The sequence below is a fragment of the Hemicordylus capensis genome, chromosome 4, assembly GCF_027244095.1.
Source record: "Hemicordylus capensis ecotype Gifberg chromosome 4, rHemCap1.1.pri, whole genome shotgun sequence".
Lineage (NCBI taxonomy): Eukaryota > Metazoa > Chordata > Lepidosauria > Squamata > Cordylidae > Hemicordylus > Hemicordylus capensis.
Window position 1 is genome coordinate 32793741 of NC_069660.1, and position 24213 is coordinate 32817953.

General features: G+C 42.8%; 1 protein-coding gene across 10 annotated transcripts in view; it reads right to left on the bottom strand.

Moving 5' to 3' along the window:
• EYA2 (EYA transcriptional coactivator and phosphatase 2) overlaps positions 1 to 24213 on the bottom strand; it is a 210011-nt gene that overhangs the window by 12697 nt on the left and 173101 nt on the right. For all 10 annotated transcript variants that reach the window (XM_053247346.1, XM_053247336.1, XM_053247340.1 and 7 more), the window contains 3 exons: positions 14620 to 14709; positions 1738 to 1796; positions 754 to 914 (listed from right to left, as the gene is read on the bottom strand). In XM_053247346.1, the coding sequence (XP_053103321.1) occupies positions 754 to 914; positions 1738 to 1796; positions 14620 to 14709 (310 nt within the window). The remainder of the gene's footprint in view (positions 1 to 753; positions 915 to 1737; positions 1797 to 14619; positions 14710 to 24213) is intronic.

Consider the following 24213-nt stretch of genomic DNA (forward strand, 5'->3'; position numbering starts at 1 on the left):
CAATACACACGTGCAAGATATATGCAACCCTTAGCCCCAGCTCAATTAAGGGAAAAGGTAAAGTGTGCCGTCAAGTCGATGTCGACTCCTGGCAACCACAGAGCCCTGTGGTTGTCTTTGGTAGAGTACAGGAGGGGCTAACCATTGCCATTTCCCGCACAAGGTACAAACACATTAATGAATGTGTGAAGAGCAACAACCTCATTCTCTTTCTCTCTCCTCTCCACCTTTTCTTAAACAAATTAGCTGAAACTTGGCCCCTGAAGACATGGGTTAAGAGTATTCCATTAGCAACCTCCTCTTCAGAACTGCACTGTAAAGGTGCCAAACAAACTGGAGCTGATGGAGGAAGGAAGCAAGGCTTATGTCCGTGTGCACATGCCTGTGCCTAAAAGGAAAACAGTGTGTTCTTGGATGCATTGCACTGGCCAGTTTAAACTCTGCAATGTGGCTCAGGCAAAAATACTTCTCCACTTCCATGTAATGAAGAGTCAGGGCTCAGGAGCAATCTTGACGCCAAGTCTGTTGCCGCAGTGACAAGGCTATAGCGACCTCTAAAACAGTCCATCTATTTTTGTAATCTCTCAGCTCATCAGTCAAGAGAACTGGAAATTAAAAGGCAAAACGCTTCCCCTTCTGTGGTTCTTGCATTTCTGCAGATTGCAAGGTATGTAGGCTCCTTGCCTACAGGAAAACAAGTTTTTAGGAAGATGAGAAAGAGCCTTCCCTGATGAGTTTTGGGGAGATACTTACTGCCGACATTGTTTTTGTAGGTGTTGTAGAGCTCTTTCACCCGCCGGTAGCGGAATGCTAATTTCCTCATCCAGTCAACTCCCCCATGGACTCCGGAGCCCAGACAAAGATTTGTTCCAGCGGTTGAACTGTGAAAGCCATCTGCTGAGAAATTATATGTGCTGTGGCAAAGGAAGGAGGAAAAGGGGAAGGAGTGAAATTATAACATACACTTCCCACTAGGATGAAGAAACTAGTAAAGAGAAAAGAGGGGAGAGGAAGACATACTCCAAAGTTCTGGCCTTGTTAAAGACAGCAAGTGCAAAGAAAAGAAAAAAAGGAAGTACTGTTCTTATTACATTTGTCCTGCAGGTTTGCTGGCTCTGCCTATGATTTAGCAATCATTTTAAGGATTCTAGCTCACTAGAAAGGGAGATATATTGAACCACATCCTCATCTAGTTCCCATATACTTTTATCAACATGTTGAAGAAATCAAACAAAAAGCCTACAATCCACCTAGAAGTTCTCATGTGAAATGCCCACTTCAAATTAGTGGGAGTTGTGCAAGAAGTTTAGGAGAAGAGGAAATAGCCACATCGCAGCTCTTGTGCTATTGCTGAGGATCATATGAGGAACATATGATCCTCAGTCACACTTAGGCCAACCTGCTTCTTGGTGCTTCCACCACAGGACCGAGCATTTCCCCAATGGCTATAGTTGCCCTGATGAAGAAACAAGACATCTCAAACATAGGGCTTGACTGCTGGAAGGAAGGGATGCATTTCTCTAGTATTGTTATGTGGATTCTAATACACCTTTGACGTGTCTAGTACTGGGCCATTGCTGGGGGGAAATAAAATAACTGTCATGTTCCAATATGACAGTTCCAATATGAAAAGGCAGAAAAATAGTTAAGATCATGAACTTATGCCACTAGCTGACCTCAAGATATTGATAGCTGTGGATTGCTTGCACTGGACAACACAGCACAGAGATATTATACCTTAAATCTTGCCCATTGTCGTCTGATGATACATCATCTATGTGTATCTGGTCACAATCCTGAAAAACATTTCCAAAAATAAATCAGCCAAGAAGCAAATATTGCTTTGTAAAAACAATGAAGATATTTTGTGCAACTGAACCCATGCTGAGAGAAGATCCCCCAACAATTTCTGGTCAATTACAGTAATCAGATTACAAGCAACATTTCAGATTCCGCATTCCAAGAACATGAGTATTATGTGGTTAGACACAGTAATTCTCTCAGACAATAAGGTCGCTCATAAAACTTTTCATTCACCTAAGGGGAAATTGTTTCCTATTCATTCAAGATAGTGTTGAAACATTAAGGGGGGGAAATCATTGTCTTTCAGGCAAGCATTGTTAATAGCTACTAAGACTAAACCTCCATATTTTCATCTTGAAAAAGCAGGAAGTATTATGGAAGATGAACATACTAACTGAGAACCACGGCACCAGTTTCATAAACAGTAGTGTGGCATGCTCCCCACTTCCTCAACTAGTGGCAAATTAGAAGTGCTACTTGAATTTGGTTTTCTTTGGACAAGAGAGCACTAGAGATTTATGTTACATTTATGTGGATAGGGCCAGAGATTTATGTGGATAGGCCCAGATTGTAACTGGCCCTATCCACCTCAGCACAGTACCTCCAGTGACTGTTGCTGGTGTCTATCTTATGTTTCTTTTTAGATTGTGAGCCCTTTGGGGACAGGGATCCATCTTATTTATGTATTATTTCTCTGTGTAAACTGCCCTGAGCCATTTTTGGAAGGGCGGTATAGAAATCAATCAATCAATCAATCAATCAATCAATCAAATAAATAAAATATATATTGCTTGATTTAAAAATAGAGTTCAATCGGAGGCAAGAAACATAGGAAACATAGGAAACTGCCATATACTGAGTTAGACCATTGGTCTATCTAGCTCAGTATTGTCTTCACAGACTGGCAGCAGCTTCTCCAAGGTTGCAGGTGGGAATCTCTCTCAGCCCTATCTTGGAGAAGCCAGGGAGGGAACTTGAAACCTTCTGCTGTTCCCAGAGCGGCTTCATTCCCTGAGGGGAATATCTTGCAGTGCTCACACATCAAGTCTCCCATTCAGATGCAACCAGGGCAGACCCTGCTTAGCTATGGGGACAAGTCATGCTTGCTACCACAAGACCAGCTCTCCTCTCCTCTCCACAAGACCCCTCCTCTCCACGAGACCAGCTCTCCTCTCCAAGGAACAGGCACTCCTTCAAGATCTGCTACTCCATGTCGGATGCTGAAGAGAAGTTCTGCATCCTGAGCTGCTTTCAGCTGCCATATCACACACAGACACATACCCCTCTGCCTACTCCCTCTAGCTGCTGTATGAGTGAATGAGGCCTTCTGTAAACTCTGATGGATCTCTGATTCAAAACACTGGAGAGATCCTCAGCTATCAGGAGACCACCTTGTAACTCACTAATGAGCCATCAACCACCCATACAATGGGCCATCCAGCTGCAGACTAATGATAGATAGATAAATAGATAGATAAATCTTTATTGTCATTGTCCTGTGCAGAACAACGAGATTGAAAAGAATCTACAACCACTACTACAGGACCTAACAAGAATAATCTAAACATATACCCATACGCCCCCCCTCCCATCAACCCACTAAAAACCCACTAAAAAACTCTAAAAACTAAATACAAAAAACCCCTCAGAAGCTGTGTTTTGCTGCGATGGTTAATGAACCATCAACCACCTAGCTAGCAGCCATAACAGTACTGATACATCACCATCATCATTGGGTAGCTTCTGAAGGACCAGAGCCTTCAGAAGGGTCCACTGCTGATCCCAGATACCACATCTATGCCTTTGGGTGGTGTTGGGAAGCTACTCTTCCAGGCTCAACCAGGTAGGAGGTGGCCCATGGAGGGTGGTTTACTGAGACCTGCGACCTTGAGTGGCTCTGACCACTGGACAGATTTGCAATGTTAATTGTTGTGTACAAATAATCGGTATTTCTAAACGGAAGAAATCTGGATTAGTGATTACGTGTACAGAACCCGCTCTGACAATTATTCCACGTCAGTGAACACAGTACAGGTATATGAACTTCTGTATCAAATCAGTACAAAGTGTAGTGCAGTTCCCTTTGTACTGGGTAACCTTAGGGACCAGGTTCACTGTCTGAAATGCAATTTCTATCCTCTAATTGGCTCAAGAAGATCATACCTTTGTAGTGTGTTGATACAGAAGATCATAAGAAACCAGGAACAGTTGTCCCAGAAGTAATATATTGTATAAGGCATTTCTTCTTGTTTTGCTGACTTACAAGAATTCTTTGGGGATTATATTCTCCCTTTCCTAGGTGTGGCAGAGCTTGCAACAGGAAAAGAGAAAAGACTTTTGCAAAAACCTTATTTCTTGTGCACACCTATAGAAGTATAAACAAACTATGGAAGACCAAAAGAGAAGAAGGGAAAAAAAGAATAAGCAAAGCACAACTTGGAGCTTAGCCAGTATAAAATATGCACTCCAAACCTTATCTTCCAATTTCTTTATTATCTGAGGGGAAGAGGCCTCAACCTCAAAAACTTTGAAAATGTTATTTTAATGGTTTCTTTATTTGGTTTGACATTCCAAATTCCTAAAAAGTCAGGAAGCTTCCTTCTATGACCTTTGCAGAGCAGAAAGAAGAATGTTGGCTGCAAAGCACATGCAAATTGGGAAGTTGTTTTTTTCTCATGTTGGTTTAGTATTTTATGGAGTTGCAGAAGCTACAAACAGAAATTTTTTTATTAGTCATTTTTATGGCACTTTAAAAATAAAACAAGAAGTTCTGTGAGAATGAATTTGCCTACTTCCCTTTCACTATAATTGTGATTGATAATTACCATCTTCAAATTCATGTATTTCTTTTAGTGTTAAACACCAAATGCAGTATGCAGGATACAGTAAAACAGTATTCGCCAGAGCCTCATCTATAAGAACAGGGAGCCTCATGCATAATTGGAAGATGGCAATAAGATAATGATGTCATCATAAAACACACCATTGAAATGTCCCTATGGGGCACACAACTGTACTAAATATGATCCAAATTGGTCCAGGCATTGCAAATTTGTTGCTAGGGGGAACACAGCCATATTGAAAATGGTTCTGGAATTAATTTATGGGACATCCAGGTTTAATGTCCCCTATAATCTTACATGCATACCGTTTGGTACAAATCAGGCAGTTCATAAGTTAGCCCACCTCCACCTCAAAAGTTCACATGTTTGCCATCTTGAATTGGGGTGGATGATGTAATCACAAAATATACTGTTGCAGTGCCCCTATGTGGCACTACTACAACTGTACCAAATTTGGACAAAATCGGTCAAAGCATTGCAAAGTTGTTAGGGGGATACACACACAGACCCACACAAAGACCCAGTAAAATGATCTCCTGAGACTACTTTCCACGAGGAAAGTAGGCTAAAAAATGCAAGGGAATACATGTAGTTAATCAACTAAAAAATACTTAATCAATTAACAGTTGTGTAGTAACATGCAATGTGGCCTTGTAATATCGTTCAAAAGGCCATGGTTTACCCAACAATCTGCTTTGTTCTGATCTGCTTCGATGCTGAAAGCACTTTGCTGTTCTTTTTCACTTGGGATTTGATATGTAAATTTTCCAAATCTATGTGTCCTTGGGATTCATATTAATAGAAAGATCTTGTACATGTGCAGGTATGCCTCTCTAGGTATTCTTTGAAACAATTGTCTTTAAAAGTTGAAGAACCATCAAATTAGAGAGACAGATGCTGGTTTACAGTAGCTGTCTTGCGTGTGCTATATATAAGACAGATTTTTGCTGTGGGCAGATTCAATGTGCCAATTCCATACTGATGGTTATATCTCTAGTTCCTTCCTTCCTTAGTCACTTTTAGACTGCATTTTAAGTGAGGGCTGACTCTACAAACATGGCCTGAGAAAACAGAATTGAAAGCAGATTTCTGCTGGCACACACTTGCACGCCTTTCCAAAATGATAAAAACATTCTCAGCCGTGCATGTGAATTGTGAAAGCCATGCTGGAATAATATTGTCGCAGCCCACTCAACTTCAGTTGCTCTGTGCTGTGCAATTATGTCAGGAGAAAGGTATTTGTAGGGGTATCTGCTTTTCTCATTTGTGAATGAATTGTTCTGTATGCTAAAGTTTGACAACAGTAGCGATCACATTTCTGACTTAATAAAATACCATGACACTTAGTGAGACACTACCTCATAGTCCACCGCTGACCGACACTATCATGTTACTGGGTAAAACATAGCAAAGCTGGACAAAGCAAAAATGTAGACCATATTTTACTACAGTACTTGGTTACCAGACTAATTTTTCATTCTTGCAGATTTTGCTTTTGAGACCCTGGTGTGTGAGGAAGGAGGATGTGAACATCTGGGTGGCTGAGTAGGAGGTTCCAGTTGTGCTTGAATAAAATTTGGTAATGAGGACATTTCCAAACCCAGGCTCTATGTCTGTTGGCTTTAACTGATATGTAGAGATCGCTTAGGCCTTGGTGATTAGCGTACCTTACAGAGGCCATGTGGGTAATTAAAATGAACCACAAACACCACTTGTAGTCTCCCAGAGCATTTGCTACAGTGCTGTACTGTTTAGGTCATCACATTTACTTTGGTGATCAAATGTGAATTGATGCAAATAAGCCAACAAGAGACAGCATGCCCTCAGAGGAATTCTGGATTTAATGGGCTTGAGAAGTTGGGAGGCAGCTCCTGATAAGGTAGGTTGTCGAAACACCAAGCTGAAACACTGAAGATGTTGATGTTCCTCCAGTTAGAACTGTACGCTAGCAAATGTGCACATTCGCAATGCTGCAGGGCTTTCATCCTGAGCAGCAGGATCTATTTTGCCATCATTTGGGACTAGGCTGCCAACATGATTTTCTAAGTCCAATACAAAATTTGTAGGCCCTCCTCGTCAAACATATTTCATTTGGAAATAGAATTCAATTAGTTTGGAAAGTAAACCCTAGCCTAATTAAAACTCTTAAGTTGGTCATTCAAATAAACTTTCCTCTTTTTGATTTCTGTTTTAACATACTACATTAGGAACAACTCTGTTACATAGAACCCTGAATATTGGCTAATGCTAATAAAAGTATTATTTTTGCTTTCTAGAGAACTCTGTTCTGGTGGAACAAGATGTGTGTCTACCTGTTTTTCAATCTGCTAATTAAAAACGTTGGCTGAGATCCTGACTAATAGTACACTCACTGCACAAGCGCAAGACAATTGCATAGCTGTGCTAAAAAGAGAGAGAGAAGAAAATTTCAGAATTGCTTTCTTGCACAAACATTCAGCTTGAAACATATGAGGCACACTACAGGTTGCACATGCGCTGTGCAAGTGCAAACTTGTTTGCAGTAGTGCAACGTTAGTCTGGAATGCTGGTTCCAAACACACAGGCAGCGAGCACAGCAGCCTTGAGCAAGCACACTGTTAAGCGGAATGTCTGCCATTATTTATTTTGATAGTAAATATATCTAGTTCTTTTTGATTCCAGTGTGGCAATTGACTCTAACTGCAGAATGTCCTGCTGTTGTACATAAGAACAGCCCTGCTGGATCAGGCCCAAGGCCCATCTAGTCTAGCATCCTGTTTCACACAGTGGCCCACAAGATGCCACTGCAAGCCTACAGGTAGGAGTTGAAGCATGCCCTCCCTCCTGCTGTTACTCCCCTGCAACTGGTACTCAGAGGCATCTTGCCTCTGAGGCTGGAGGTGGTCTATAGCCCACTGACTAGCAGAGGCGTATCTAGGGAAAACAGCGCCTAAGGCAAACACTGAAATTGCGCCCCCTGTCCAAGCATCTGACACCCATCTTTCAGATAACTTTACCATAATATCAGCTGAAAAATACAAGTCAAGCTCGTTACTCTTTTAATATTTCAAAAACTATTTAGTAGTGGACTTAGCCAGACCAAAAAATGCTAGAAAACTACAAATTTCAGTATGTGGGGGCTCATGAAATACCCAAATACTATGTGGAGATGTACTTGGAAAACTAAACAGAAGTGCCTGTCTAATTCTCTACTATGCATTGTAGCATCACCATTACATAAGTTTTAAAAATCAATGGAGAATTTGACTTTTCCCAGATACTCTGTAAATAATTAAAGGATATGCAGAGTAAACTGTGTCACTGCTTGGAATATATTCTAGTCTTTCAGAAAGACAGTTAAAATGAGAGAAAGAGAGCAAGAAACTCCCAGTGGGCCTTAATATTAAGGGTTTCACACTGATTCAAAGACAAACTCACCATTAATAGCCATATTAGCAAGACATCACATTTAACTCACTTACCACAAGAAGCAAAGTAAGAGCAAATAAATACAATCCTAGCTCTTAAGCGTCAGCTCAGTATTCACAAGCCCTGATTCTCTGTACATAGTGCCAATCTGAATATGTGTACAGTGTCTTATATTATATTTTTATTATTATTATTTTTACCCGTAGCCCCTTTGGGGGGCTTCCTAAAGGCTGGGAGGGTTGCAAAGATTCCCCCTCACCCCGCTGGCCTCTAGGGTCTCGCAGGGACCATTTGAGCATGTGCAGTGGCCGTTTTTAAAAATAATCTTTTTTTTTTTAAAGGCCACTGAAAACAAAATGGCCACCGTGCATGCTCAAATGGCCTCTGCAAAGCCTGGCATGACCTAGAGCCTCACAGAGGCCATTTGAGCATGCACGGTGGCCATTTTGTTTTTGGCAGCCATTTTTAAAAAAAAATTAATTTTACGAAATGGCGCCCCCTTCAAGTGGCGCCCGGGCACGTGCCCTGCCTGCGCTACCCCTAGATACGCCCCTGCCGACTAGTAGCCGATGACAGACCTCTCCTCCATGAAGTTATCCAAACCCCTCTTAAAGCCTTCCAGGTTGTTGGCTGTCACCACATCTTGTGGCAGAGAATTCCACAAGTTGATTATGCATTGTGTGAAAAAATACTTCCGTTTGCTGGTCCTAAATTTCTCGGCAATCAATTTCATGGGATGACCCCTGGTTCTAGTGTTATGTGAGAGCGAGAAGAATATCTCTTTATCTACCTTCTCCACTCCATGCTTCATTTTATAGACCTCTATCATGTCTCCCCGCAGTTGTCTTTTTTCTAAACTAAATAGCCCCAGGTGTTGTAGCCTTGCCTCGTAAGAGAGGTGCTCTAGGCCACTGACCATCTTGGTTGCCCTCTTCTGCACCTTTTCCAGTTCTACAATGTCCTTTTTTAGATGTAGTAACCAGAATTGTATGCAGTACTCCAAATGTGGCTGCACCATAGATTTGTATAAGGGCATTATAATACTAGCATTTTTATTTTCAGTCCCCTTCCTAGTGATCCCTAAAACGGAATTTGCCTTTTTCACAGCTGTGTCAAACAGAGTCGACACTTTCAACGCGCTGTCTGCTGTGACCCCAGGATCTCTCTTTCCCTTGATCAGTTACTGACAGCTCAGTCCCCATTAGTGTGTATGTTGTTGTTTTTTGCTCCAATATGCATCACTTTACACTTGCTTATAGTGAACTGTATTTGCCATTTTGTTGCTCACTTCCCCAGTTCAGAGAGAGCCTTTTAGAGCTCCTCACAATCTGTTTTGGATTTCACTACCAGAAAGAATTTGGTATCATCTGCAAATCTGGCCATGTTGTTGCTTACCCCTATTGCTAAATAATTGATGAATAAATTAAAAAGCACTGGTCCCAATGCTGATCCCTGGGGGACCCCACTTCTTACTTCCCTCCACTGTGAAAACTCTCCATTTATACTCACCCTTTGTTTCCTGTCCTTCAACCAGTTAGCAATCCACACATGCACTTGTCCCCTTATCCCATGACTGCTAAGTTTTCTCAGGAGTCTTTGATGAGGAACTTTGTCGAAAGCTTTTTGGGAGTCCAGGTATACTATGTCAACTGGATCACCCTTATCCACACACTTGCTGACACTCTCTAAGAACTCCAAAAGGTTGATGAGGCAAGATTTACCTTTGCAGAAGCCATGCTGGTTCTCTCCCAGCAGGGCCTGTTGTTCTATGTGCTTTACAATTTAATCCTTGAGGATGCTTTCCATCAATTTGCCTGGAATGGATGTTAAGCTAACTAGCCTGTAATTTCCTGGATCGCCCCTGGATCCCTTTTTGAAAATTGGTGTTACATTTGCTACTTTCCCGTCCTCCGGTACAGAGCTTGATTGCAGGGATAAGTTATATATTTTAGCAAGGAGGTCGGCAATTTCACATTTGAGTTCCTTGAGGACTCTTGGATGGATGCCATCTGGCCCTGGCGATTTGTTAGTTCTTAGTTTTTCCAAACATCATCTCTTGTCACTTCTATATGACTCAGTTCTTTAGCCTCCATCCCTGAAAAGCCAGGTTCAGGAACAGGTATATGCTCAGTATCCTCTGCTGTGAAGACGGACGCAAATAACTCATTTAGCTTCTCTGCAACCTCCATATCCTCCTTAATAATCCCTTTCACTCCCTCATTATCCAATGGTCCAACCGCCTCCCTGCCAGGTTTCCTGCATCTGATGTATATGAAGAAGTTTTTGTTATTCCCCTTGATGTTTTTAGCTATATGTGCCTCAAACTCTCTTCTTGCCTCCCTTATTGTCACCTTCCATTTCTTTTGCCAGAGTTTGTGTTCCTTTCTGTTCTCCTCATTTGGGCAGGCCTTCCAATTTTGGAAGGAAGTCTTCTTCCCTTTTATGGCTTCCTTGACGGTACCCATTACAGTGCTACTCCACCCCAAGGCGCACCTCCCTGTCCTTTCTATAGAGTTTATATCCAGGGATAAAAGTGTCCCACTGGTTCTCACTGTTCCACCATGTTTCTGTGATACCCACTATATCTATTTCTGTATTAGCAACCAAGCACTCCAGCTCACCCATCTTGGCTCGAAGGCTTCTGGCATTGGCATATAAACACCTATACACTGAATCTTTCTTTTGACTCTTTAACCAGCTGCTACAGCCTTCTGACTGCTCTTTATGTGGTTCTGCTCTGTCCCCTTCTGTTTTATCTGAATCCTCGGCACCCTCACACTTTAAAGGATAGCATTGCTGAACCAGATACTGTTCAGCTCCTGTCAGTCATTTTAAAAGCTGCTCTACAACCTTTTTGATTTTAAGCGCCAACAGTCTGGTTCCATCTTGGTTTAAGTGCAGCCTGTCCATTTTGTACAGGCTTTGCTTGCCCCAAAATGTATGTCAGTGCCTAACAAATCTAAACCCCTCCTCCCGGCACCAATGTCTCATCCACTCATTGAAACCCCTCAGCTCTGCCTGTCTCACTGTACCTGCACGTGGAACAGGTAGCATTTCTGAGAATGCTACTTTGGGGGTCCTGAACGTCAAAACACTACCTATCAGCCAAAATTTGGCTTCCAGGACCTCCCATGTAATTCAATGAACCTCAATTTAAACAGTGCTATTACAGTTACACAATCAGGAACAAGACCCATAAATGCAGGCATACATATGTTAAGGGTTGTCATCACATTTGGTAATATCAATTGCGTCTCACAGAAATAGAAGGTTATGCTGCTTGTGAGCCTAATATATGGGATATCACACTCCCAGGTTCTCATCGTTTCTCTCCCCATTCTCATTATAGGGAGAGAAACCATCATGGTTTCTCACCACTTCCGCACATACCAATGTACAAGTAAGTCTGCTGGGCAGATTCAGTAACATCCATTACTCTGTAGATGTAAGCTAACCAGCTCAGTTCATTGTACACCACTGGATGGTGCTGCAGCATATTGCAACTTTGGCAGATCAAACAGTACACCAGTCCTGCCGCACACTCCTCTCTCAGAGAATCTCTTTTCCTGCATTTATTTAGGTCAAACTAGACAAGATGAATCAAAGCTCTCCCGGCATTTTCTTTCTTTGTTTTTACACCAAGGTCATGGGGTGGGGGATACCTGCAAATCTGACTGGACTAGAAGGAGGGCACTTAATCCTTTCCTTGTGGATATCTTTCTGATCAAAATTGCCTCCCTCAGCTGTATTTCTTCTTAGAGGAGAGAAAGTACCTTTTTCCCCAAGGAGGAAAAACAGCGGGGGGGGGGCACAGTGAAAAGGTACCCCACTTTACTGGTCTGATCGAATTCCTAGCCTCCTGCTTTTCAGTAAAGCAAACAAAATGGAGACACTGTTCATGCATCTCTTGTGTGTTTCTCACAGGAGCGTTCCAAATAATAAAAATTGTCTCTCACTAAAGGATGGTGTAGGCTCAGTTGACAAGGGACCACAGGTTTGAAAGAGGCATCCGAAGACCTCTTCTCTGGCACCTGAGGGACATCTGACAAACTGCCAGTGAATGGGAGACCTGCAAGGGCAGTGACCTACAATGGGCCATCCAGCTACAGACGTCTCAACATCTGGGACTTGTCCTCTCCCATCCCTTCATCAGGAGATTGGGGTGACCAGTCCCTCCAAAGTAGGAGGATGCCAGTTACCTGATCCAGTGGGAAATCTCCCATTGGCTTCAAGGAGGAAAGGGCAAGCTGTTACTTATGCATGAGGACCACCAGAAATCGTGTAAGGCAGGTGCTAAGTAAAGGGAGACTGGGATCCATGACATAAGGTGCCCTGGTGCTGAGACCTCTAAAACCAGGTAGAATGCCAACAACTATTGCCAAGTGTATACATCTGTGCTCTTTGTTTGTGCAACTATTCTGTACTAAAGTTCTGCTCAATTATATTAATCCATAATAATAAGTCCTCTGTGCCTGTAAGAAGATGGCAGGTAGAGGTTGCTAGGAGCTCTGTCATCTGTAATAGTCTCACTTTGGGACTATATATCCACCTGGGACACTTTTCTATCCTGATGGTTTCTATCCTAATCATTGGTCTTTCTGAACTGAATGTATCTAATGGCAAACTGGTTGTGGGAGATGCACAGTCTCAGGTGCTTGCATGTGTGTGATGAGTTTGTCTGTATGGACATAGGCTAAAAAAAAAAAGGGGGGGGTCAAATGAATTAGAGTATAACAGCCAGAAGAGAGAAGGATGCAGTAGCATCTTCCAGACAGTGCTTTCTAGAAGGTTCTGAAAGAACCTTCTGCAAATGGGGATCATCTTCCATGTAAGGGAATTCACAAAATCTCTCAAAGTATTTTGTTTGTTATGGATCGAATTCCATTTTAAAAGACCATGGTAATAAGATACAATTAAAAATCAATAACTATTGATTTTTCAGGCCTTCAGCTTCCACTACTGTGGAAATGCCAAACCTGCTCTAACAAGGTACATTTTTTCCAGCAAGAAATGCAGTGGTCTGCTGACTCAAGGGGCTCAGAAGGACAACCGCTTGTGAGTGAGTGACCTCTGTGCACTGTGTCTGCCTCGTTTTTTCAGCACCAAGTGCCACAGTATGCTCTTCGGGTGCAAAGCAAGGACAGATGAGTTGGACAATTTATTAACAAACAGATTATAAGCACAAGAACATTCTTCCAGTTTATGTTTTCCCTGTGCATATACTCAACCTTTGACCCATTCAAAAGTCTGACTCTAATTATATTAGTACACGAAGTCTGCTCAAGCAAATCGCTGCCCCATTATGAGAAAAGACTGACACTACGAAGTTGTTCTTCTTTCTCCACACCAATCTCCTGGAACCAGAGGTGTGTTGTCCAAGGGCATCTAAGCTATAAGCCGATGCAAACATTTCTATGCAGCTGAATAAACTAAACATATTTTTAGTTACGTAATTGCTGGTTTGTGCTGGGGCAATATGCAATCACCTTAGCAAGGGCCTATAGTTTTCTCCATAGCTGTCATCACATTGCAAATATCAGAATTTGGATTTCAGTGTGGTAGCCAAGCAGGGCTTATCCTTGGCAAACTGCCCTCCATGGGCCCCCTCCTTTCTAGGAGAACTCAGAGTGTTGCTTTGTGCCCATACACTTGGGCATAGAGGTGGTCTCAGGGAGCAGCAGCAGAGGGCCCTTCTAAGGGACTTAGGCCTTTGGCAGCTGTCCAACAATGCTAACCCTGTAACCAGTGCTCCTATCAGGTTTCAAGTTTTGGGTTGGTTGTGTGTGTGTGTGTGTGTGTACCAAAGTTCTAATCCTTAAATCTACAGACAAAAGCTTAAAATAATGAATGCTGTATCTGCCAAAGGTGGTTACTACAGTGGTCTGAAGATCTCACCCAACTTACTGCCATATATCGCCAATGGCCCACAGGTGCCATTCCTCTTCTCAAAGAGGCTAGTGCCTTACTTAGGTACTAGGTAAGTACCTTACCTAGCTTGGGTAGAACTGTACCTGTTCTGTTGATGAAACCTGGTCTGTTAGATGAAACTGGAATGATCCAATCAGTTCAAATAATGTTTACATACATTTATGCAGTTTGTAGGTGATTCTTGTTATTGTAAACCTGCATATTTTGGTTGCTCACACTATTTAAACAAGTATTTGGAGTGTATGTAGAGAGGTAATTCAAATGCTAAAGGGGCATGCCAGAAAGGCATCGGGTCATGCACAGAGGATGTCATGACAGGTTTGCTCTTGGCACGCCTCCTTGCTAATTGCATGGGCCACTAAGCTATACACCAAATTGGCCCTATATTCAGGGAGTTAAGACATATTTTTATTTATTTATTGTTGAATTTATATACCGCCTTTCGTTAAAAACAACCCCAAGGTGGAAGAACCCCACATATGGAAGAACGTATGAGGTATTTTTGAAATAGGCACAGATCAGCATTTAATTTACTCATTCATAAAAACATTCTAGAAGAGAGAAGCAAGTGTTCTCAATATGGATGTCAGAGGACAAAAGTTAAGATATAAAATAAAGCAAAATCATTATTACTTACCTCCAGGTCATTAAAGAACAGGTGCGTATCTGCAAGGTTAAAGATCATTTCTTCCATCATAAGACCTATCCGGACAGATGTAGTCGTGTCCTGTTTGAAAGAAAAGCTGTCAGCTATTTTATTTTTCTGTCCATAATTTCTGACTCTTGGGATGAAATGTGGGGAAAGCAGATAGAATGGGAATGATAGAGCATCTGCTTAGCACGAAGGTCCAAGGTCCAGTCCCTGGTATCTCCAGGTAGGGCTGAGAAAAATTCCTGCCTGAAGCCCTGGAGAGCTGCTGCTAGTCAAGAGTAGACAATACTCAGCTACATGGACCTATAGTTTGACTCAGCAGACAGAAGTTTCCCATGTTCTAAGATGATATTGGCTGCAATTCAGAAAAATACTTCTTTAATACAGGCTCTGCAAATGAGTTTTACTTTTAAATAGAATTGGTTTAGTGTAATGGCTAAGACTCTGATCAACTCTTCTGCCTGCCACAAAGGTGGCCTTGGGCAAGTCACTCCCTCTCCACCTCAGTCCCCTCATCAGCAATATGGTGTTAAAATACCCCTTTACCTTAGGGTTGTTATAAAGATTACAAGATCATCATGCACAATACGCACTTTGAACACTCAAATGCACTCATACAAGGGCTAAGCACTACTAAATCAGGCATGTGCACATGTTATCTTCAGTTCTTAGTACATTATATAATCAAGCCCATTGTGAAAATAGCACTGAAATCCATTCTTTGCTAAAGAAATAACATATATGGAAAAGATGCATTTAGGAATTTTTAGACTGAAGGACACTCCTTTAAAAAAAAAAATCACAATTTTTTATTCTGAAATGTTTTGCCTGAACTAAATGGGGAGAAAAAGGTTTGGTAAGTTGAATTTATCCCTTCATTTAGAATTCTTCATTAGGAATGTTATTTTTCTCTCCCTTTCTATCTATAGATGGGATCATGGAGCATTTGGAAACTCTGTTAATGCTGAGCTCCACACAATGGTCCCTCAACTTCAGGAATGTGCATTTTCCACTTCCATACCTTGCAGGCAGCTACTTCCTTTCTAGGTTAGGGTAAGCCAAGATTGGTTGGTTCAGACGCCATGACCAATCTTAGCTTATTACAACCTACTCATTACAGAGAACACATGATATGAAACTCACTTCAACCCTCAGGTTCAGATCTCAGGTTCTAAGCAAGGAGATTAGAATAAATTGAGATTGGTGGGTTGGACATCACCATCAATCTAACCAAGAACAAGCAAACATTTGCACAGGGGTGGGAGGGAGGAGTGCATACTCCAGAGGCTGAGGGATGCTGTGCGGAGTTCAGTTTTAACAGAAGTTTTGTGTGATGTCTCAGCCTGCCCTAAATGAACTCTGAAGCTTCAAGGGTGTTTTTCTCCCACTGTAGTTACAAACCATGACAAAGAAATACAGATTTCTGTAGGCCTTGACCTAGTTTTCTGCAGTTGTGTTACAGCCAGGTGAGGTCAATCAAATGAATACATCTGGCAGAGCTTATAAACATCTTCACAACAGTGTTCCCTCTAAAAGGGATTCCCAGTTGTTGGTTACAACTCCCAGAATCCCCAGCAATGCTTGAAGACAGAGAGGCTGTGCATATGAACAGCCCTACCCAAGTTACGGAAGCACTATCTGGATAAGGCTGCTTGTGTACAGTGCTGGGATCCAGGCTGATTCTGGTGCTGCCTCCTCTACAAGCCCGAGTTTTGTACCCAGGCTTTTACCTGGATTAAAGGGTACAAGTGTACCCTGTACCCCAAAGGTACAGGGTCATGCACCCAGCTCAGGGAAGATCCCTCAATGCACCGCGCTCCTGGTGCAGTGCATTGAGGGATGCTGGAGAACTTCCTTCTCCGACTCCCTGCTCTGCCACTCACCATGGCATTGATAATGTGATGGGCAAGCACAGAGGTGTAACTAGGGAAAACGGCGCCCGGGGCAAGCACTGAAATGGCGCCCCCCCACCGCCCCCCCAACATACTACATTATACTTAGGTTTTTCTTCACAAGCGCCCGCCGCAGCCGCCGCCAAGCCAGGCCACTGACTGGCCGCCAGGCGCCAGCAAAGCAATGGGGGGGGGGGCCGCAGGCGGCGCGGAAGGGACCGCTCGTGGGGAAGGGGGCACCGACGCGCTCCCTTGACTGCTGCAGCGCTGCTGCACTGAGCAAGAAACATTTGTATTAAGAATTAAAAAAAAAAAATTAAAAAATTTGGTCATGGCGGCGCCCCCCCCACGTGACCAGAAAAGATGGCACCCGGGGCACATGCCCCCCCTGCCCCCCCTATAGTTACGCCTCTGGGCAAGCAGCAGAGCCAGGAGACCAAAATTCAACGTGTGCTGGGAGAAGGGCCGAAGTCTGCCTCCCTGCCCGCCCTCTGCTCCGCCCACTTATTTGGACAGGAGTATAGCTTTAAGGTAGGTTTTAACTAATCTTTGTGATGAATACTGTTGCCAATGGCTCGTGTATTTATGCACTAATCAAGGGGTTTGCAAACTGGTTCTCCAGATGTTGCCGGACTACAACTCTCATCATCATAAGTACAGCCTTGCTGGATCAGACCAGCATTTTATCTAGTCCAGTTCTGTTTCCCGCAGTGGCCCACCAGATGCCTCTGGGAAGTCCCCAGCCACAATGGACAAAGGCTGTAGTGGGAAAGTTGTAGTCCAACATCATGTGCGGATCCAATTGTGAAAACGCCTGTACTAACCTAATGATTACATTTTCTTGGTATAGTGGTCATTAGTTAGAAGAAAATGGATGAAGTTCTAGAAATATAAAATACCCATAAGTGGCTACATTAAAGCATAAGGGAAGTTCTGTTATTTGGTTGTTGTTTTTGAATAGGTCCCTGAATTTTCTTTGGATCAGTTCAGACCTTAATTTAATCTATGTTTTCCCCATGTGTGAAATATTATACGGCTTAATACAAACCAATGCATTGTTCTAAGTGCTTCATGTGCACTTGTGGGTAAATATCTTACCAAATATGAGCCACAAATTCAGCCAGATAGGGAAGCATTTGTGTGTCCAAATGGTTGAATGTGATCTCTGTAGTGATAAATTATTGTGGGCAGCATTGGTCTTAGTCCTGTAGCTCCATCTCTCCTCCTTGAGGATAATATGCTAGTTAGACAATCCTAGACATTTCCCCCCTTCAACTATGGTACACAAACCCAGTTTATTTCATTTATTTATTTAATGTTTATACCGCCTCACCCAGATGGCTCTAGGCATTAGCATAAGTCAGGCAGGCAGAAAATCTACAATTTCTCTCAGACCAAAGAAATAACCACCCCCAAAAATGTTCCTCAGTGCCTCCCCATTAAAAATATAGCTTTGTGGCACAATGTCTACTGTTAACTTATCTTTTAAGCTTCATTTCTGTTAGCTTCATACTGGACCTGCACTGGGGAGCTTTTTGTTTTAATTTCCTTTTGCTTTTCCAGTTATTCTTCAGGTCCCAACACACTGCTCTTTATAATTTATTACATCACCACAGGCACTTCAGTCAAAATGTTCTTGTACTTTTGTTAAGTCGTCTCTATTGAATTTGGTTTGATTTTGTTTCATAACCTTTTGCAGTCTGAATAAATATATGTACATGGGAATTTGGCTATATCAAGTATAAAGGGGAAGAAGATGGTGTGCAATTCATAATTAGTACTTCACTTGAAAAAACTCAATGTTCTGTACCAATCAAAACTCATCGCCCAGGCCCAACAGCTGGATAACCGTGTGTGTGTGTTTGTGCATCTAGAACCCCACCCTACTGAAGAATTCAAACAGCCGCAGACTGGCTCAGCATCTCTGCTTGGTATCTCCTTAACGACACTCACATGCCCAGGTCAGCCTTTTCTTACTGCTGTAACTAAGGACTTTACTGGGTGTTACACTAAATGTGCAACCAAAACAAAAAAAAATTAACATTATATTTAAAGTTTCCCTCTGCTCTGTCATGGCTAGTAAGAATGCACCCATGCCCTGACAAGTTCCAACATCTTCTAAAAGTGGTAGCCTATGTTGATGGGTGGAGGGAGGGAAACACAGAATGTGACATCAGTATGTGGGTAGGTTCCACTAGACATTAAGAAGGGAGGCAAAATGTGCAGCTGCTGTTTTGGGGAACAGCTTCACGTATAGCATAACATCGAAGCTTCATTCAGATGTGTGTGAGTGACACTGCGCTCATACTTACAGTGCCAGAAGTGGGGAGGAAGTCCCACCCCACCGCTGTCACTTACCCCCCTTCTGCCTGTCATGTATGGTTACGGCTCCATTTGTGTGAAGGAGTAAGCACCGTGACTATGATGGCCAGCGCTTCTGTGAGCGGCAACCTGGATCACCCCGAGATTGCCACTCATGGAAGTGCTGGCTGTCACGATCATGACACTTTCCCCTTCAAATAGAGCTGTAACCATGAGCTGTTGGCTGGAGGTGGTGAGTGACCATGCCAGGGCAGGACTTCCTTCCCGCTTTCAGCACTGTATGTCTGAGTGCCAAATGTCTGAAGAGGGCTCTAGTGTGGCCCTGATCGGCTTGCCCATTTATGAAGAGATGTATTGAATCAAATCTTGTGAAAATTCCAGTGCGTGTTCAGATGGTAATACAGTATAGGACATTTTCAATAATCCTGGAAAAGTGAGTTTAAGCAGAAAACAGCAGCTGACATGCTGACACCGATCAAGCACCGATGCAATGGGAGAAGCATTAGTGTAGCCCCTGTGCTTTTGGAGAATTCCAGACTAACGCTGCACCAGTGCTTGTATGCACATGGGGTAAGGAATTTTAACAACCTCTGCTTCCCCTGGAAGCCCTCCACGACACCTGAAAATATGTTCTTGAGGAATTCTGCATGACCTTCAGAGACATATTCTTGGGTAGCACAGTGAGCTTCCTGGGATAGGGGAGGAAAATTTGCTCCTACTGCTGAACTAACAGTAGAGCTGAGTTAAAGTTCTCAGAAGCACTTGTGCTTCATCAGTCAGGATGTCAGCCAGTAAAAACTAATTTTGGATGTGCACTAGATAGAACATTCACAAGGCTAGTTAATACTAAAGCTCCTTTTCTCCTGGGAAAAAGGAAAGACAGATTGTGTGATCCACTGTAGGGCTGTTGTGTGTGAGTTTTGCAGCTGTACACATACATTCACCAGACAAAAAGGAGAAAGGAAATTACACGTCTGCTTCTATGCGCATGTGTGGTCTGCAGTGTGTGCAACATGCACCCCCCCCCCATGCTTTTGCAAGTGTGTACAGTTCACACTACTGGAATTCAGAGTTGTGAGCAGTTATGTTTATGGTGGATAGCCTGAGTGTGAAGCTTCAAGGGGGGATGGGGAGAGTTACTAAATTACTAAATTCCAACAATTACTAAAGTCCATTTCCTGCTGCCCAGAAATAAAAGAAATTTTTGGCCCCTGAAGCTGTGGCTTTTGGTTTGTTTGTTTTTAAGGCAAACATTTGCTTATATGTCTTTTAAAGTGTGCACTAAGACCCACAATGTATTTTTTTAACCACCTGCAGCTTCGCCACTCCAGCTGGCTGGACCTTTGCATCCAGTTACTTTCTCCTCTACAGCTCTTGGTGAAATTGTAAAAAGGAAGTTGGAGGCGGACTTATCTTTGGCAATCTCTCAAATGCAAGTCACTCTTTCTTACCTCTGTTTCTGGCTCCAAATCAGCCATAGTTTTAGACTTATATCTTAACTGGTAAACTGTTAAGACTTGTATGCCATTAGTGAACGGGCGGAGATTGAGTGTCCTTCCATTTCCCCCATGTGCCAATTCAACTGACATTCCAAATGTTTGTGCAATGTATTTCTACATCTCTGTCTTAAGTTTTGCTTTTCAAAAACACGACAAAAGAAATCTCCCCCGCCAACTCCTCTTTATTAAAACAATCAGACTTTCTGCACTCCTGCCAAATACTTGCTTATGCAGTGAACAAATAATGACTTTTCCACTAGGAAGAAAGCATTAATTAAGCATATGTGTCAGTCTTCTATTCTGTGGGGATGGGGGGAGGGTTATCTTCTGGAGGTGTCAGCCAGAGGTGAAAGACAGATTAGTACGCAATTGAGGGCCTTCCAAGTCAAATCTCATCTTTGTGGTTAGCTGTTAATAATGAAGTTGTCACTAAAGAAAGGGTTTAATGGTTTTAATTTGATTTAATTACTTGGAAACGCTCGGAAATGGGACTGGTTTGTTTGCTTGTACTAACTAGAAGAAAGAAATAGAGGTTGTGAGAGAGAGAGAGAGAGAGAGAGAAGCAGGCTAAGCCACATGTCTGGATGAGGAAGAGTTATAATCTACTCTCTGGTTGAAGAGTTTCATGCCTTGATGAAAATATTTTAAAAAATCACATCGCTTAATACATAAGCAAGGAACAGAGACAAGCATTTTGCAAGCTTGTCTGAGCTCTAACATATCTTCTCCTCAGTGCCAATTTTTATGTTCTTTCTCTCATGCCCCCCTTTTCAAAATGAGAGCTAAAAGGAGTATTTTATGTCAATATCAAACTATGTCTGCCAGCCAGTCTTAATCACATGGGGAAGAAGCATGTGTGCACATATTTCTCCCCACCTAGCACACCACCTCATCTAATTGCATGGATTAAATACTACTTAAGTACTTTAAATTAAAGTACTTTAAAAGTTTTGAAAGTGCCTACTTTTGGATGAACCACCCCACTGTGCAATTAGATAGCAGCAGGATGGCATGCCAGGTAGGGGAAGGAAGATGTGTGCCCACATGCTCCTCTCTCACGTGATTAGGAAGTGTCAGCTCAAATTTTGTTGGAACAAGCCCTATATATTTACCCAACAATTTTTATCATCACCACTATTATTCACAACAAAAACTCAACATAATACATTAGTGGCTAGGGACCTCAAGTACAGGCCAGTCTGGGTTAAATAATAACCCGTTGTATCCAAATCATGCCTTCCACTAACACCATCTAGCACGTATATAAGGGGGAAAGGTTGTGATTTTCAATGGTTCCCCTTTTGCTCTCTGCCCTCCTTGAAACTGTGTTCCTATGGGTTGAAGGACCTTAATGAGCAGATTTTCAGGGGCTGCTGGGAACTGTTGAGGGAAGGGGAAATCAGCAAAAATAACCGCCCCGCCCCCATCCCTTGAGTGATAGACAGTACGAGCAGAAGGCAGTATGAGCAGAAGGCATCATACAACCCTATGATGCTTTTTACTAGACTATCTTTTTAAAGTGAATTACAACTACAAATATTTATATACTGTTTTCCAACAGAAGTGATTCTGTTGCAATTTACATAGAAGCGATTCTCAAAGCGATTTACATTGAAAAACAAATAGGGAAATAAGATAGTTCTCTGTCCTCAAAGGGTAAAAAACAACAACCCCAAAACAAAAAGTGGACACTAGCAACAGACACTGGAGGGACACTGTGCTAGGCCGAATAGTAGGGATGTGAGTGAACTAGTTTGTGCACTCCCGAGAGGCCGGGGGGTGTCCTTTAAGGGGCAGGGAGGGTGCCCGTTACCGCTTCCCCCCACTGGCGCTCTTCCCAAATGTGTTGGTACCTCCCTGCAGCCCTGGTCAGCCCTGCACGCTGACGCATGTGCACATAGCACACACACGCATGCACGCTGGCCACTTCCAATGGTGCAGGTAAGGGCAACCCTCCCTGCCCCTTAAAGGACCCTCCACCTCCAAACTGACTCGAACACACGGACTTTCAGTTCATGCATATCCCTACTGAATAGGGCCAGTTGCTCTCTCCCGGCTTAATATAAAAGAATCACCACTTTAACAAGTTAGCCTTTGCTCAATTAGCAGGGGAGTAAGATTCCAAATCACGTAGGACTCTCAATGAACAATGGGAAAGATTGCTAATTTACATCTCTACAGAAAGCAAGATTATTTCTGCTTTCTTTTAGGCTTGATTTAGGTAAGTTAGAAACATTTTAATCCAAGCCACACACAACTGAATGCTTTAACCAGCAAACAGGTTACACACAAGAAGGAAGTCCAAATCATCCTGCCACTTCAGGTGAAAAAGACTATTTGCCACTCTGGTGTCCTCCTCCAGCTATAGACTAAAGAGCCCCACACCAAGGAGCCTCTTATTTGGTATAGAGTGCCACGTTTTCTCTGTAGGAAGTGACTCAACCAGATTCTTCCTCCTTCCCCCATTTTGTGCAAGGCTTTTGAGAAGAGAGGAAGTTATCCAGATTCCTCTTTTCTCAAGCATCTTGAGAGGATCACTTGTGTGTGAGTTATCTCCCTTGATGCACTCCCTGGCCAAGGGAGAAGGCAGCAGTGGCAGCTGGGAGCAAATGGAGAAGAAACTCACCTCTCATCACATTTGTTGACCAGGAAGGTCAGAGGACAAAAAGAAAGGAGGAAGTAGCACAGTTTCTTTTCCTTCAGTGAGGAGGTCAAGCTGCACCATACTCCACTGTGCATCCCAAAAAATTCTGGTGCATGGGCAGTAGGCAGAGTATCGCAGTGCACTGAAACAGAGCAGGCCAGTGGTCCACTGGACCTGGTAGTAACCAGGTGTGACAGAGACCTGCACAACTTGTGCTCAAGCAACCAAGCCAAATACAGCCCTAGTCATGTAGTGTAGCCTGATGGGCGCTTGACAAGCCTGTCTGTTTCTGCAGTCTCTTGTAGACAGTAAAAAACCAGGATCTTTATAGAGCTTCTTAGAGTGGCCATATCTAGCTGGTAGGCCACAAATTGTGCAGGCCTGGTAAGAGCCATGAGGAGAAGCAGTGCACAGGATGTGGGTACCAGGGAGCGCTGACAGGCAGAGGACAAGCCAAAGGATGGCTGGTTGGTGTAGCTGGGAAGTTCAAGGTGGTCCCTCAATGTCTGACAACAAACATTGTGCTTGCTGGGTAGAGGGGATGAGTCTAGTGATCTGCTAGCTACAGAAATTCATTGTAGAAGGTAACAAAAACACCAAACAAGGAGGAAGGAAAATAAAAGACTAGAACTGGTAGGCAGCATCTTGATGGGGAGATGTGCAACTAACCTGAGCACCTCAAAGGCTTCAATTAGCTCTTTAATATTAGAGATGATGCAGGCTTAGCAGCTGTTCTGTTAGCAGTGGTTTTCATTCCTGGCATCCTGGCAATTCATGAGAGCCTCCATGTACTCTGACATGCCCTCCCTCCTTTAAGCTGACAAACACCAACTGTCTTGTACAGCTCTGCTAATAAATAATACAATGGCACAAATGAAATAGACTTAAGATTGCCTACAATGACTAAATGTTTATATTATTTAATCTAAAAGAGAACGGAATAAAAGATTTAGCCTCCAGTGGGTTAAAAAAATATCTCCTGCTTCCTCAGAAAATCCTCCCCAAATTGTATTCATCTTGAGTTAATCCACCATGTACTGAGTGAATTAGGCCGTATTTGTTTTTAAAATCTATTTTATAGAATTCCAAAGGATGGTGTTTTCCTTAGGAAGAGCTTATTCTGCCTTTTTCCTGCTCCCTTTTCTTTCTTTCATAAAAGGTGGGGAGGGGTTTGGTGCCTGCTAGTAAGCCATGGTGGGGTTTTAACGTCCCAAAGTACCCA